The sequence below is a fragment of the Phalacrocorax carbo genome, chromosome 2, assembly GCF_963921805.1.
Source record: "Phalacrocorax carbo chromosome 2, bPhaCar2.1, whole genome shotgun sequence".
NCBI classification, from domain to species: domain Eukaryota; kingdom Metazoa; phylum Chordata; class Aves; order Suliformes; family Phalacrocoracidae; genus Phalacrocorax; species Phalacrocorax carbo.
In genome coordinates this window covers 18,152,765-18,165,998 of record NC_087514.1, presented here as the reverse complement: position 1 = coordinate 18,165,998, position 13,234 = coordinate 18,152,765, and the positions used below count along the sequence as shown (strand labels likewise).

General features: G+C 34.1%; 1 protein-coding gene across 1 annotated transcript in view; it reads right to left on the bottom strand.

The window, feature by feature from the left end:
- Positions 1-13,234, bottom strand: part of CSMD3 (CUB and Sushi multiple domains 3) — a 669,880-nt gene that overhangs the window by 356,250 nt on the left and 300,396 nt on the right. The window contains exon 15 of the mRNA XM_064441769.1: positions 9,334-9,446. Coding sequence (XP_064297839.1) covers positions 9,334-9,446 — 113 coding nt within the window. The remainder of the gene's footprint in view (positions 1-9,333; positions 9,447-13,234) is intronic.

Here is a 13,234-nt window from a genome sequence, read left to right as displayed (position 1 = left end):
GAAGAAGGATCATAAACTGGGTCTCATGGAAATAATTACCTTCCTTTTAACCAAACAAAACCATTAAGCAGAAATATGAATATTAAATTAAGACCTGCTGAAGACAAATAACCTCATTTTGTAAATCAACTTTGAGAATATAATATTAAACAATACTAACATACAGATAAATCAGAACTGAAATCAATAATAAAAAAGAAGCAGCAAGCACCAGTGAATAAAAATTTTGGGGAAACAGGTGAAATAGAGATAAAATGCACAATTTAATATTCTAAGAACATGCTTTTACGCTGAAGACTTAGTTTCACCAGTTTAGTAAAGTTAACAGAAACATGCAAGTTTATCAATACCAAAAATATACTCCCTCCAGAAATTAATTTAAAAGACAACAAAAAATCCCACACCCAAATGCATTCTGATGCAACAGCTTTTCAAGGCACAGTTTATTATTAGTTCTTATACGATCTAAGACCAGTATATTTGTATTGAAAGATTACATAGTTACAAGCAATTCTGGTAATAACTGCATACAATAGTAGCTGCATACAATTTCATAGTTTTTTTACCTCCTACTATGTGAAATTTTTAAGACCTTCATTAAAATGTAACCTGCACAGTCTTTTAAGTACTCAGAAATACTATTTAAGGAGCTATGAAAGATCAAATCTGATGCAACAATAATCTAGATTTCTCTTTACAAAATATATGAATTAAATATATTGTTTTGAACATTTATAAGTTACAAATGATGTACTAGAATTTTACTTTTGCTTGGATTATAAGTATACACGTATGTGTTTAAATACACGTGAACATAGTCAAATTGCTGTATGCAGTCTTGACTAAGAGTAGAAAATGGGTCGGCAGAACAGCATTAGTCTTTTTACTCAATTTTGAGTAAAATTTTTTGCATTTTAATCAAATTCAAAATTTGAGTAAAATTTTGAATTTTACTCAAATGCAAAAAATATCTATCTCAATACAGATAGGAAATTTCTAATCTCAGCAGTACAATGAACATAAACTTTTCTAATAATGATGATGAATTATCAAAGCCTGAGATGTCAAAAGACCTACTGGAACAAATTAGTAATTAAAAGAAACAAACAAACCAACCAACGAACCAACACACACAAAACCTATCCTGATGGTATGGATCAAAGTTTTGAAATAACTTCCTAGCAATGACACATAATCATTTGTAAACTCCACCCACCCTCAACAAACAAAAAACCTACCAACAACTAATAATTTTTAAAAAAAAGGTAACCCATCAGAGAGAAGAACAGAAATTTCTCAGTTACCAAACTGTTTCTGTGGGTGCTGTACAGCAACAGCAGAAAACCTAAGTAATTTTTCAGACCTGTGGTCACGGGAAAAGAGCTTGGTTTGGGGCCTACTTAGACATAAGATTTCAACTATGTGTAGAAAAGCTTAAGGAATGTCTGAAATCTTGCTTAAGGAGATCTTAGTACTGTAGGACAAATCTGATGTCTGTTTTCAGAAAGAGTTCCAAGGAGCATCTGAAAAGTACAGAGGTGTAAACCTGAGAGGTAACAAGAGTAGAAATTATAATAAAGAATAGGTTCAGCTGACACATGGATAAAAATGACATCCACAAAGCAGCATGGCTTTTCAAAAAAGAGGTCCTGCATTAAAACCCTACTAATGCTTTCCAGAGAGGTTAGCTGGTCAAAAGGTGAGAGGAATCCAGTTTACCTAGAGTATTTGCACTTCCAAAGGGCATTTGAGGAAGTGTCTTATGGAGGGTTGTAGGATGGCTGTCATAAAAAAGACAGGCTTTTGACATATGTTTGCTTAAAATATAGTTAAGTGATGGTAAAAGTAAATGGTCAGCTCTTCCAGAAGACAGAAGTCATTAAAGGACTTCTTTGGTATTAGCCTGCTTGACAATATATTTGTAGATATGCTGGAAAAGAAGACAAGCAGTGAGATGACAAAGCTTGCTGATGATACTGTCTTACACAGAGCAGCAATGAGAACAACTGCCTGTGAAGAAACAAAGAAAGGTCCCACAAAACTGAGTAAGGAAGAAAATGTTAGATTAAATACACTGTATTTGCTATGAAAAGAATGAAAAGGCATCAGACAAAGTAAAACTAAAATTTAGTTTAACTTTAGTAAAACTAAAGTGAACAGAAGAAAATACTTCTTCATGGGAATGTCCTTGCCATAAAATATTCAGAATACTAAAAGTGTACATGGGCTTAAGAGGAAAAATAGACAAATAGTCATGGATGAAAAAATTTTTCAGGAGTTACTTACTATAAATAGACTGGATGTAGGAAGCCTCTGTGTCGCAAACTGTTAGAGTGGAGGAAAGCATTCTGAAGAAGTACCACTATATTGTTCCTTACTCTTTTCCTTATGTGATACTCAGTTAAATGGATATTTAGTATGACTCTGAACAGCTGTTCTTATATTCTTAGAATCTAGGGATTACAAACAGGAACTCTTATACCTTATGTCAAATACATTGTTGGAGAATTAGATAAAAATATTAGTAAAACATTTGGATAATACTGACAGGGTAGGGTCTATTACCAGAAGAGCTTAGAATGAGTTGTGGCCAACAAAGCAGGAGGAACAGAGAGAAAAATACAGCACCAATTTTCATCTTGGCAGTAAGGTAATAAGGAAGGTGCCACAGATTTCTGCAGTGGATGCCCTTTTGCTTAATACGTTCAAGAGAGATCTGAAATAGGAATGAGCTTGAATTACAGGACTTCTCAATAACACACTTTCAGCAGAAATGGAATCAGGCACAGGGTTCCACCAAAAGAAGAGTCTTATTTGATTTGGGTTTTTTTTGGTTTGGTTTTTTTTGTGTGTGTGTGTTTTTGTTTTTTGTTTGTTTGGTTTATTTTTATAAATACAAAGCAGCATTTGTATTTGAGAATGTGAACAAATCATGAGACTTAGAAGGTTTAAAATCATTTGCATTGATTTAGCATGGGGATTTTTTCCATTAAAGTGAATCTCTGTTTATCATTCTTTCAGCAAAATGAAGTTAGGATGCACAAGGAATAGAATTTAGGGTATTAGAATCCAATTAAACAAATCATTGGCATGATCCCATCTAGTTACTTTATGATAAAACACACAAACAAAACAAACACATGATGAGAAACACACAGGAGAGTGGCTACAAAGGAAACAGAAATCATCAGAAGAGTGAAAATACCACAAAAAATATAAACTGATGTCCTGGTTTTGGCTGGAATAGAGTTAATTTTCTTCACTGTAGCTGGTATAGTGCTGTGTTTCAGATTTGGTATGAGAATAGTGTTGATGGCACACCAATGATTTAGTTGTTCTTAAGTAGGTGCTAGAAGTCGCTAAGTAGTGCTTATACTAATCAAGGACTTTTCCAGATTCCCATGCTCTGCCAGGGGCACAAGAAGGTGAGAGAGGAGGGGACACAGCCGGGACAGCTGTTCCTGACTGACCAAAGGGCTATCCCATACCACTTGATGTCATGCTCAGCATATAAAGCTGGGGGAAGAAGGAGGAAGGGGGGGGATATTTGGAGTGATGGCGTTTGTCTTCCCAAGTAACTGTTACGTGTGATGGAGCCCTGCTTTCCTGGAGATGGCCGAGCACCTGCCTGCCCATGGGAAGGGGTGAATGAATTCCTTGTTTTGCTTTGCTTGTGTGCACAGCTTTTGCTTTTCCTTTTCATTGTATTATTATTGTTAGTATTACTATTACTCTTTTGCTTTACCTATTAAACTGTTCTTATCTCAACCCACGAGTTTTCTTACTTTTGCCTTTCCGACTCTCTTTCCCCATCCAACCAGAGGGGAGTGAGTGAGCAGCTCTGAGGCGCTTAGTTGCTGACTGGGGCTAAACCACGACAACTGAAAAGGATAAGACTGAACAGTTCAGAAAGGAGAAGTGTGACAGAGACTTAATTCCTGATTTTGAAGCACAGAAAGTACAAAAGTTTCACTTTCCCCTTCCTCATAAAAGAAGGACTAGGTAGTATTTAACAAAAAAAAAAAAGAAAACAAAAATCATCTGTCTCATGAAAACCACAATTACAGAATGAAACTGTCAGTGATCTCACTGAGTTCAGTAACAGTTTTTAACAAATTAGTCTATAATGTGAACACCAAGAATTAAAGCTATATTTTTCTTTGTAGAATGGACATGAAGATATATGTTTCATAGATAAGCTACTGTCATAACTTGTTGAGATGAGACCTTCCTAAAACTTGTACTATGTCTACTTTGCACATACTACTGAAATACACATTTCCAGATGTAGTTAGAAGACTAACACTACATTAAACTGCCTACCTAATTCTGGTCATTCAGGGTTCTGCCATGAACAGAAAAGCAAGTGCTGTTGAGCAGTTAGTCATGGAAAGCACCTTTGTGCCATCTGTGACAAAAACCCTCAGATAGGTCTGCAACTCAGTGCTTTCTGCTAGGAAGATAGGATGAAATGTGGATCATAAACTCCAGAAGGCTACCTCAGGCTGCAGAAGTACCTCAGACACTCAGGAACATGAGTTACACTGGTTGAAGCAAGATGAAAATTATGCTTTAAGCAAAAAGAAATATTTTGAAATATTTGGTGTCAGAGTGTAAGCCCCATATTCTAAAATTAGGTTATCAATGCAGAAAATTGAATAAGGAAATCTATGCTTGAAATTAACTTTTTACCTACACTTCTATCTAGCTTGGCATCTTAGACAAGCCTCTTCCAAAGGAGGCTTTGACACTCCAGTCAAAGTAACTTTCTTCAACTTTATTTTCTTATGTAATTAAAATGAGGGTATGTCTGATGTATTATTATTGTTAAAAACAAAGTCACACAGATTTTGTCCTCATAGGAAGCAGAGCTATCAGGAAAACCTACTGATTTAAGACTTTTCTTTAGTGTATAGCCAGTTATTTGGAGAAAAATAAAACAAAGACACACCAAAAGAAAAATAAAATCCCTCAGAAGTGGCCACTGCTCAGAAACTGAGGTTGTGACATCAGGACCTGACAGAACTAGACTGCCTTGAGGATAGTTTCCTCTGATGCAGAGGATTCAAATCTGATGTAAACAGAAGTTCAGCTTGCCCATACTATGCTAATAGACAATGGTTTGTACTACGTGTTTATAGTACCAAAGTCATTCCTTAAAATATTTTTTCCTGTGAATTTACCTCATGATTATTTACTTTATTCTTTAATCCCACAAATTCTGTGATAAAAACTTAATTTTGAAAAAATGTATATGGCATACTCTTTATTTATTTTATTCTTTCACATATGTCCAAAGTTACAAAAGGAAGCTATTGCATATGAAAGCTGTTGGAGTTAGGGTTCTCATGTATAATTTTCCAAGAACTATAATATTCCATTGCTAGATTCTCAACCAGTTTCAGCAAAATAAAATAAAGTCAAAATTCTTCAAAATCTTATGGTCTCACAAAAATGGTTTTCTAATCTTTGAAGGCTATGCCGCGGTTTTATAAGTTTGCCTTGAATTTTGTGCAGCTGTTTTTTCTTCAATTATAGATGAAGGCCATTCAGTTCCAGTGTTTAAATATGTTGGACAGGGTTTTTTTCCGCTATGGTTTAGGTAGAGACTTCTTTCCTCTTCACCATGGCTTTAGGAATAGACATGCTACTGTAACAATATGGCGCCATTTCCTGAAATACTGAATGGTGCAAAGTATTCATGCAACTTGTCATCAGTTATAACTACTAATATGTAGTTTCCTTTCATAGCACTAATTTGGGAAGCCTAAAAAGAATCCATTATTTATTTGTTTTGTTTGGTAATTATACAAGCACCACAGTTTGACCTCATATCTAAAGGAAGGACTATGGTTTTCAAATAATCTTCAAAATTATGACTTGGAAATATATTTACAATTTCAGATTGCTAAATATTCCATGTTTTCATGTTAAAAAATCTACACATACATGAAGCAGGGAAAGAAAACAGTTTACACAATAGTGGCATAACAGGTAAATCATGTCTTTAGTTAGGCAGTGCTTGTATTTCTGTACTGCCCATTCCTGATATTTATTGTTTTACCTTCCTAAGTAGTTTTATTATATGGGATACCAGAAAAGGAATTTCAAAAGAGCAACAAAACTTATTTACTTCAAAATACTCTCTGAAGTGTTTAAATCTCTATTTTATCGTTAAATAATTATAATGGGATCTAGATATTAAAACCATAAAATAACTCCATATTGAATATCTTAATCTAGAAGAAGACAAAAATTTTTATTATTTCACAAAGCCTTACTAGATTCTTTCAAATGGCAGACATATACAAAAGAATAAACTGTTAGTTCCTGTAATAACATAAATTTAAAATAATTCTTCAGCTGAAAACCTATGAAATTAGAGAATGCAGAGGTACATCAAAATTCATTTGTCTATTTCTATCATTACAAATGATACGACATATTCGATTCTATTCTGAGCAGAAAGGATGTGGCCTTCTATCTTGCATCTTGAGCAAGTATACCATTTTGGGGGACAATGGGTAAAAAAGTACTGGGTAATGACATCCCACAACCTTCTGTTCCTCCCATCTTTTCCCACATAGGACTTGGAGCAGTCTATATTCTTCAAAATGCCTGCTAGACTCAGACCTCAATGTCAACCAGACAGAAGAATGTCTTTATGAATTTTGATGGGATGAGGCACACACATCTCTACTACCTCTGCACTTAGCTGAGTCTCAGGAAGAAGCAGTTATTTAGGCATCAAAACATTTTAGTAGGAAATTATTTTATTCCTTTGCTACTAGCAAGTACTGTTATCAAGTGCGTTATCAGTTAATTAACTCCAACACAAGCAGTTCTGTAGAATGAAACAGTAGAAGATACAGTATCCATACTATCTATAAGAACTTGCTTGTGTTTTAGTGGTTTTACTTTGGACAAGCTTTATGAGGTCCTGACAAATTCCCATTAGGAGCTGGAGCACATGGGTAATGTTATTCCTGATGCTATTCAAGTGCACCTTATGAATTAACTCAAAGGAATGTAATTTGTGTATTTCAAGACTGCTCTGTGATGAAACCTAAAGCAAGGGGAGTGGGAATGCTAAAATGCTAATCTAGTTGCATCTTTTATGTAAGCAGAAACTTACAAGTTCTAAATATATAATATATATAAATAGATACAGTATCAGATGTAGTTAGGTGTCTGTGTGGATAGTGGAAATGTGAGGTGGAAGGGGACAAGTTATAGGAACAGAATTTGATCTAGTCCATTGAAGAGAAATACAAGCATGTTGGGCATATATTCTTAATAATTCACGTAGTCACTTAAACTGAAATGTCCTCTGACCCCGACTCCCAGAAATCAGAATTCTCTTAAGTAATTATGAATAATTTAGAGAGAAAAGTCTTTTCAATTTTTTTGATTCTACTAAAGAAGTCAGTGATATATCATAGCCCTGAACACACTCAGTCGCTTAGTTTACCTCGTTAGGCTTTCTCTGAATTTCCAATTCATGTTTCAAAACTTTTATTCCATAACAGCTGCTTTTCCAAAATACTACCTGTTTAGACATGTCTTTTCAGAGCCTACCATCATTAAAAGAAAGGACTTAAACACAGAAAAAACAACAACAAAAATAACAACCCCGCCCCAACCTGCCTCCAACCCCAGTTCCCATTTTATTTAAGGAAACATTGCCTGGTTTCTGGCATCTTTAACGAATACATCTTCTCAGGGATCAAAGCCAAGGCAACTGATATAAAAACTTTATTCCATGCTCTGGATGGGGAAAAGAAAACCAAAATAAAACAAACAAAAAGCCCCCATGCCACACAGTGCCTATCCGTTGAATGCTTGATTCATTCAAATGCTATTTAGTGAGTTAATGTAAAGTACCAATGTAGGGCAAGAGAGAAATACAGCCTCAATATCTATGTATACAATTACAAAGCTGATTATGTGGAGATAAGACTGTGAATGTTCACCCTTTCTGTCCCCTTCTACCTATTCATATTCAATTAATTTTATTCTTACAGAACTATAGCTTCTAGGAATAAATGTAATTCATGAACAAAACAAGACATAGTGGTACATTGTAAGACACTAGACAATAATCCTCCACCTTCTGCAAACTAAAATTGTTGCATGTAAAATTAATTTTACTAGAAAATAATCCTGTATATAAAGGAAACAACTACTTGAGTTGTGCAAATTATTCTGAGTTCTGCAAAACATTTCAAGTTCAGATCTAAAAAGCTTCCTTTTCCACTCAGCTATGGTTCAAGGTTTGCTACATGAACAAATTCTTAAACTTGTTTATACTAATCATTTGCCTTGCCCCTTTCATCAGCTGCAGTATGGAAATCCTGGGTCTTAATAACTATCATACAGCAAAATAGCAACATCTTAGTTCACTAGATCTGAATATCAAGAGCGCACAAGAGAACTCGTGCCATAGCACTATAGAGCTTAATACACATGAACAACCAAAGGAAAGTTATGGACAGAAAAAAAACAAGTCATGTTGTGCAGGTTTACTCCCAGCTCAATTTCTAATACACATGGTTGTTGGTTTAAATTTTGCCTTTCCTGTCTCCCCTTTTGATGAATAGTTTTGATGAATAACCATACTTTCTGTGATCTGGGTTTGGTGGTAGGAAGAAAAATTTGTTGCAAGAAATAGATGCAGCTATGTTAAAGTTAATATGAAAATAATAAATATAGTTCTGTAATAATATGGAATTGCATATAGTTACATGTTGTTCTTAAGTTTTCTGTTGATTCTGTTGTTCATGCTGTATGAAAATTTTATATTCTCCCAGAGGCATCAAATAGCAACAGCTGTTTTATGTTATGCATTATAGATCCATCACATTTTAAGACCATAAAGAACAATGTTATTAGGAAAGTTTGTCTTGGCCCTGAAACTCATGATTCAAATTCTTTGCTTGCAGTGTTTTTTTTAATGTTATGGTAGGCATGGTAAATTTTCAAAACAATGTAGGACATATTAAATTCCTTTACACATTTAGCTTTAAATACTCAAGAATTTTTTCATTTTAATATTTTTCAACACAAAATAACAGAAAATAAATGTAAAACTATATGCCCCAAATCAATTGCTGAACGAACACACCAAATAAAAAACGTGCAGTTTCATGTGACATAAGACCTTTAAAGAGAAAAATTTATAAATTTTTTTAAAACTCAGCTCGCATTTTCTCATTTTTAAAACTGACAGAACTGGAAATAGAATGCATCTCCTAATATGAAAGAAAAACATTTCATAATACTGGCTTAGGTCTTGGTACAACATTAAATTAACTTCCAATAATGCATTTTTACCTTTGTAGTTAACCTTGAAACCAATTGAGCCCACACTTTCATCCGTCTGAAGGTGCAACCACATCTGATTACTCATGCTCACAATTAAGTCTGGTACAAAGCTCCCAGTTAACCTATAGATAGAAAAAAGAAACTGTAAAGCCATTAAGTGTTAAGGAACTAGATGATTGTGGAGTTTGTGGTTTGTTTTTTTCTGATTTTTTCCCCTTGTTGTAAGGAATCCAAAGAACTATTAAGTATTTTTTAATGGTTGTTGTTTTTAAACTCATTGTATTCAGCTCATTGTTTTGTGTTCAGCTCAATTGTTATTCTTAAATAACGATACTATTATGAAGGTCCATGTGTTCCCTGCACTCTTTCAAGTCCCCTCATCACCATTAGCACAACAGTGGAAGAATGTGCCTGACAGACTTAGCCAACGTTCATTCCTTTATTACCAAAAATACCAGATGTCAGAACTTTAAAACCTTCTAATGTTACAGGACGTTGATTAATTAGAAAGAACTAAACTTGGTATTTCTTTATTTCTTTTTTTTTTTTCACTTTTCATATTGTTTGCAAAAATTTGAAAGTCAATGCAATCCTAAATGTTCGTTCTGTTTGCTGAATGAGATAGTGTGATAGCAAAAAGGAAATGTGACAACTGCAGTTTTATGTTATATTGCATTTTTTCCAAAAACTTCATCTCAGATTTGGTAAGAGTTTATCAGCTAAAACAGAATGGTGGAAAGTTCCAAAACATTTTCCATTCTTGTAAAATGGATAACAAGCATAAGGCTGTTTAAGAGTGAAAACTGTTTTTTTGCAGTTCTAACCATTCTTTAAAGCTAGCTGAAACTTAAAATGGACTATTTTAAATATATTTGCAGTTAATTTTAGTTCTCCCGTCTGGTCTTTTTTAGCTTGTTTCTGTATGAAATACTCTGCTGTGGGAGAAAATCATGTCTATTTCCTGTATCTGTATTCACAGATGGAGCTACTACAAAGACCCTTGCCAGAATTGAACAAGTAAATGCCTGGCCAAAATAATGTACTAACTGCTCATTCCCGCACTAAGGGAAAGTGTCCTCAGTGAGTTCAGTCTTTGCCAAATTAATAGATTAACAGGATGTTTCTCAGAAACAACACTGATGTAATGGCTAACAGTTTTGTAATTGGCGCTGCTGACTGACAGTACATCTTGGGAATATTAAGGCCATTGGGAATACTAATCTTTCTGTTGTGCCAGAAAAAATAATTCCTATGATAAACAGCCATCAAAATTTTTATAATTTCTATTTTGTGAAGTCAATTATAAATAATTTTTTAAAAATGCATAGTTTTCAAAAACAATATTTTTTTCAATTAAATACTACAGGGGAAAAAATATAACTTGAAAATGTATTTTTGAAAATAAGAATCAATCAACAGAACACAGAAATCACTTGTTGCTCTTTTTCAAGAGCTTAGGGATCTCTGTACAATATTTGGGAAGACTTTGGGGCCACAGAGCAGTAAGAGCCAGAAAAAAACCAGCATTATGTGAAAGGAGCTATTTAAGATAATAATGAAATTCTGCAGTTATGAATTATCCTTTCTTTCCTCCTGGGGTTTATGCAACTTCCTCTACCCTGGATTCATTACCTAGATTCTTCTCCTGGATGTAGGTTCTTATACCTTCTCTTTCAAAAGCTTAGCAGTGAACACTGTCAACAGCAGAAATGAATAGATGTGATTATGATGGCTCCCTTTTTATTAAACAGCTTAACAGTTACAACACTCAGCAGGGTGTTTTCCACCTCTTTCTCTAGGACTGTAGAACTACCCCTCCCACATACTAGTGACATATGTTCCCCAAGAGAATACACTGAAGGCTAGGTTAGAGGATATTTAGAATATTGCCACATTCTCCATCTCCTGAAGGTGATCTGTAATATGGGAGATTGGATACACGTATATCCAACACAGCAAGCATACTAAAAGTGTAAGAGTAAGTCTCATGACTTGTGCACTCGATTTTCCAAATGCGTGTTACAGAAACCAGTGCCCAGATGCTTATTACACTGAGCCACCTGCAGCAACTGTCAGATCAAGCTGCTGAAAACAGACTTCCAAACTTCCGGAAAAAGTGCTGTGGCCCATGTATGGAGGAGGACCTACCGTTTCTTTTCCTTCTTCCCTTCTATCCCTTGGTAATAAAACTTAATGCTGCTCCATCTTGCAAAGATCTTAGTACCGTAGGAAAACACTAAGAATGCCTTCATATTAGCCATCTTGTCAAACACACAGAAAATGTACTCCATTCAGATTTAAGTTCACTTAGGTGCTAGGCTCACTAGCCTGGAGCGATCTGTCATGTTGCTGGGTACAGGTATATGGGCACAGGCTTGTAGGCACCCAGGGAAACTTAACGGCAAGTACTGAAATGTCATTGGAGTTTAGCTGCTTCTGTAATTAGCACCAGCAAAGCGGGAATTATCAGGACTCTAATTCTCCTTTTAGGAAGAATAATTCTATCAAAATGTCACTTAAATTCAGTTTTGATCCTGAACCTTACTATCTAGAATTGCCAGTAAAACTAGTGGATTAAACATGTGGATGGGTTTCCTGATTAATTTTGAAAATTGGAAGATAAATATTTTCACATCATTTACATGCAAACCAGACATAATAAAATCAATGTTCTTCAGTAATTTGCTGGAGAGAAGATAATTATTTTAAAACTTAAAATCCAAAATTAAATCACAAAATAGCTGATTTATTTGCTATGCATCATATCTCGGACAAAGTCAACATGGATCACAGGAGAAAAGATTTACAAGTATTTTACAATACTCAATTATATTCTAATTATATTATACTCCACTTTCCCTGTATTTTTTTTAAAACATTTTAATCCTAGTAACTTCGATATTGACACTTCTGATCACAGAATAATCAATGATCATTACACTGGTAAGCAAAAATAATATAGGTATGACTGATTGTACAATGTTATTTCATATTAAAACCCCACAAATTAATTGGGGGATATTTTGCCTTTCCAAGATCCTCACAGTAATAATTCTTTAAAATAATTTCCCCAGTTATTTACAGAACAGATTCTCTTATCATATATTAACACTTGACAATTTTAATTAACTCTTTTGTTAAAGAAAATGACTCAGAATTACTTTATATCCATGACAAGCTTAATCCTGTAATTTGATCATTTCTCCCCAACATAGGTCTCATCATCAGACATAGTTTTATAATATACCAACATCTTTAATGTAATAAATTCTGGACAGGGTGCTTTATGACGTTACTCAAAATTTTAAATATCATCACACTGTTACTCAATGTGCTACTGTAATTAATGTACCCATGAAAAACAATACTTTAATGTTAATAACACCTAGTGAATTGGTAATTAATAAAAGTTCTTTCCACATGAAAGGATAGTCAATACTGTTTAGGAATCTAAGAATATCTGAAATTGAATTCCAGCATTATCAGAAATATATTCTGAAAGCTTGGTACTGTTACTGTTTACAAAATAGAAATAACAGTACTTCCCTCTTCTCAAAACAATTAGAAACAATTAGCATATTTACAATCCATTGGAGAAACTCTGCATTGTCCTACAGTAATTGCACCTGAAATAACTGATCAAATCCTGGTCTCCTCATTGATAAGAAGGGATGGAATGATTACAAAAACAATTGAAGAGGGTTAGATTGTCTCTCCTCTGAAGAATAAATCTAAGGAGGGATTAATGATGACAATTTGCAGATCTTGAAACAACTGTATTTTCTGCTCAGAGTTTTGAAATCAACAATATTAATGAGATGAAATTAGGAAATAAAAAAAAAGTAAACATTGGTTTTAGAGTATTCAAACCAAACATGTTCTTGATATCTTTCTTATGATGAATAATGGA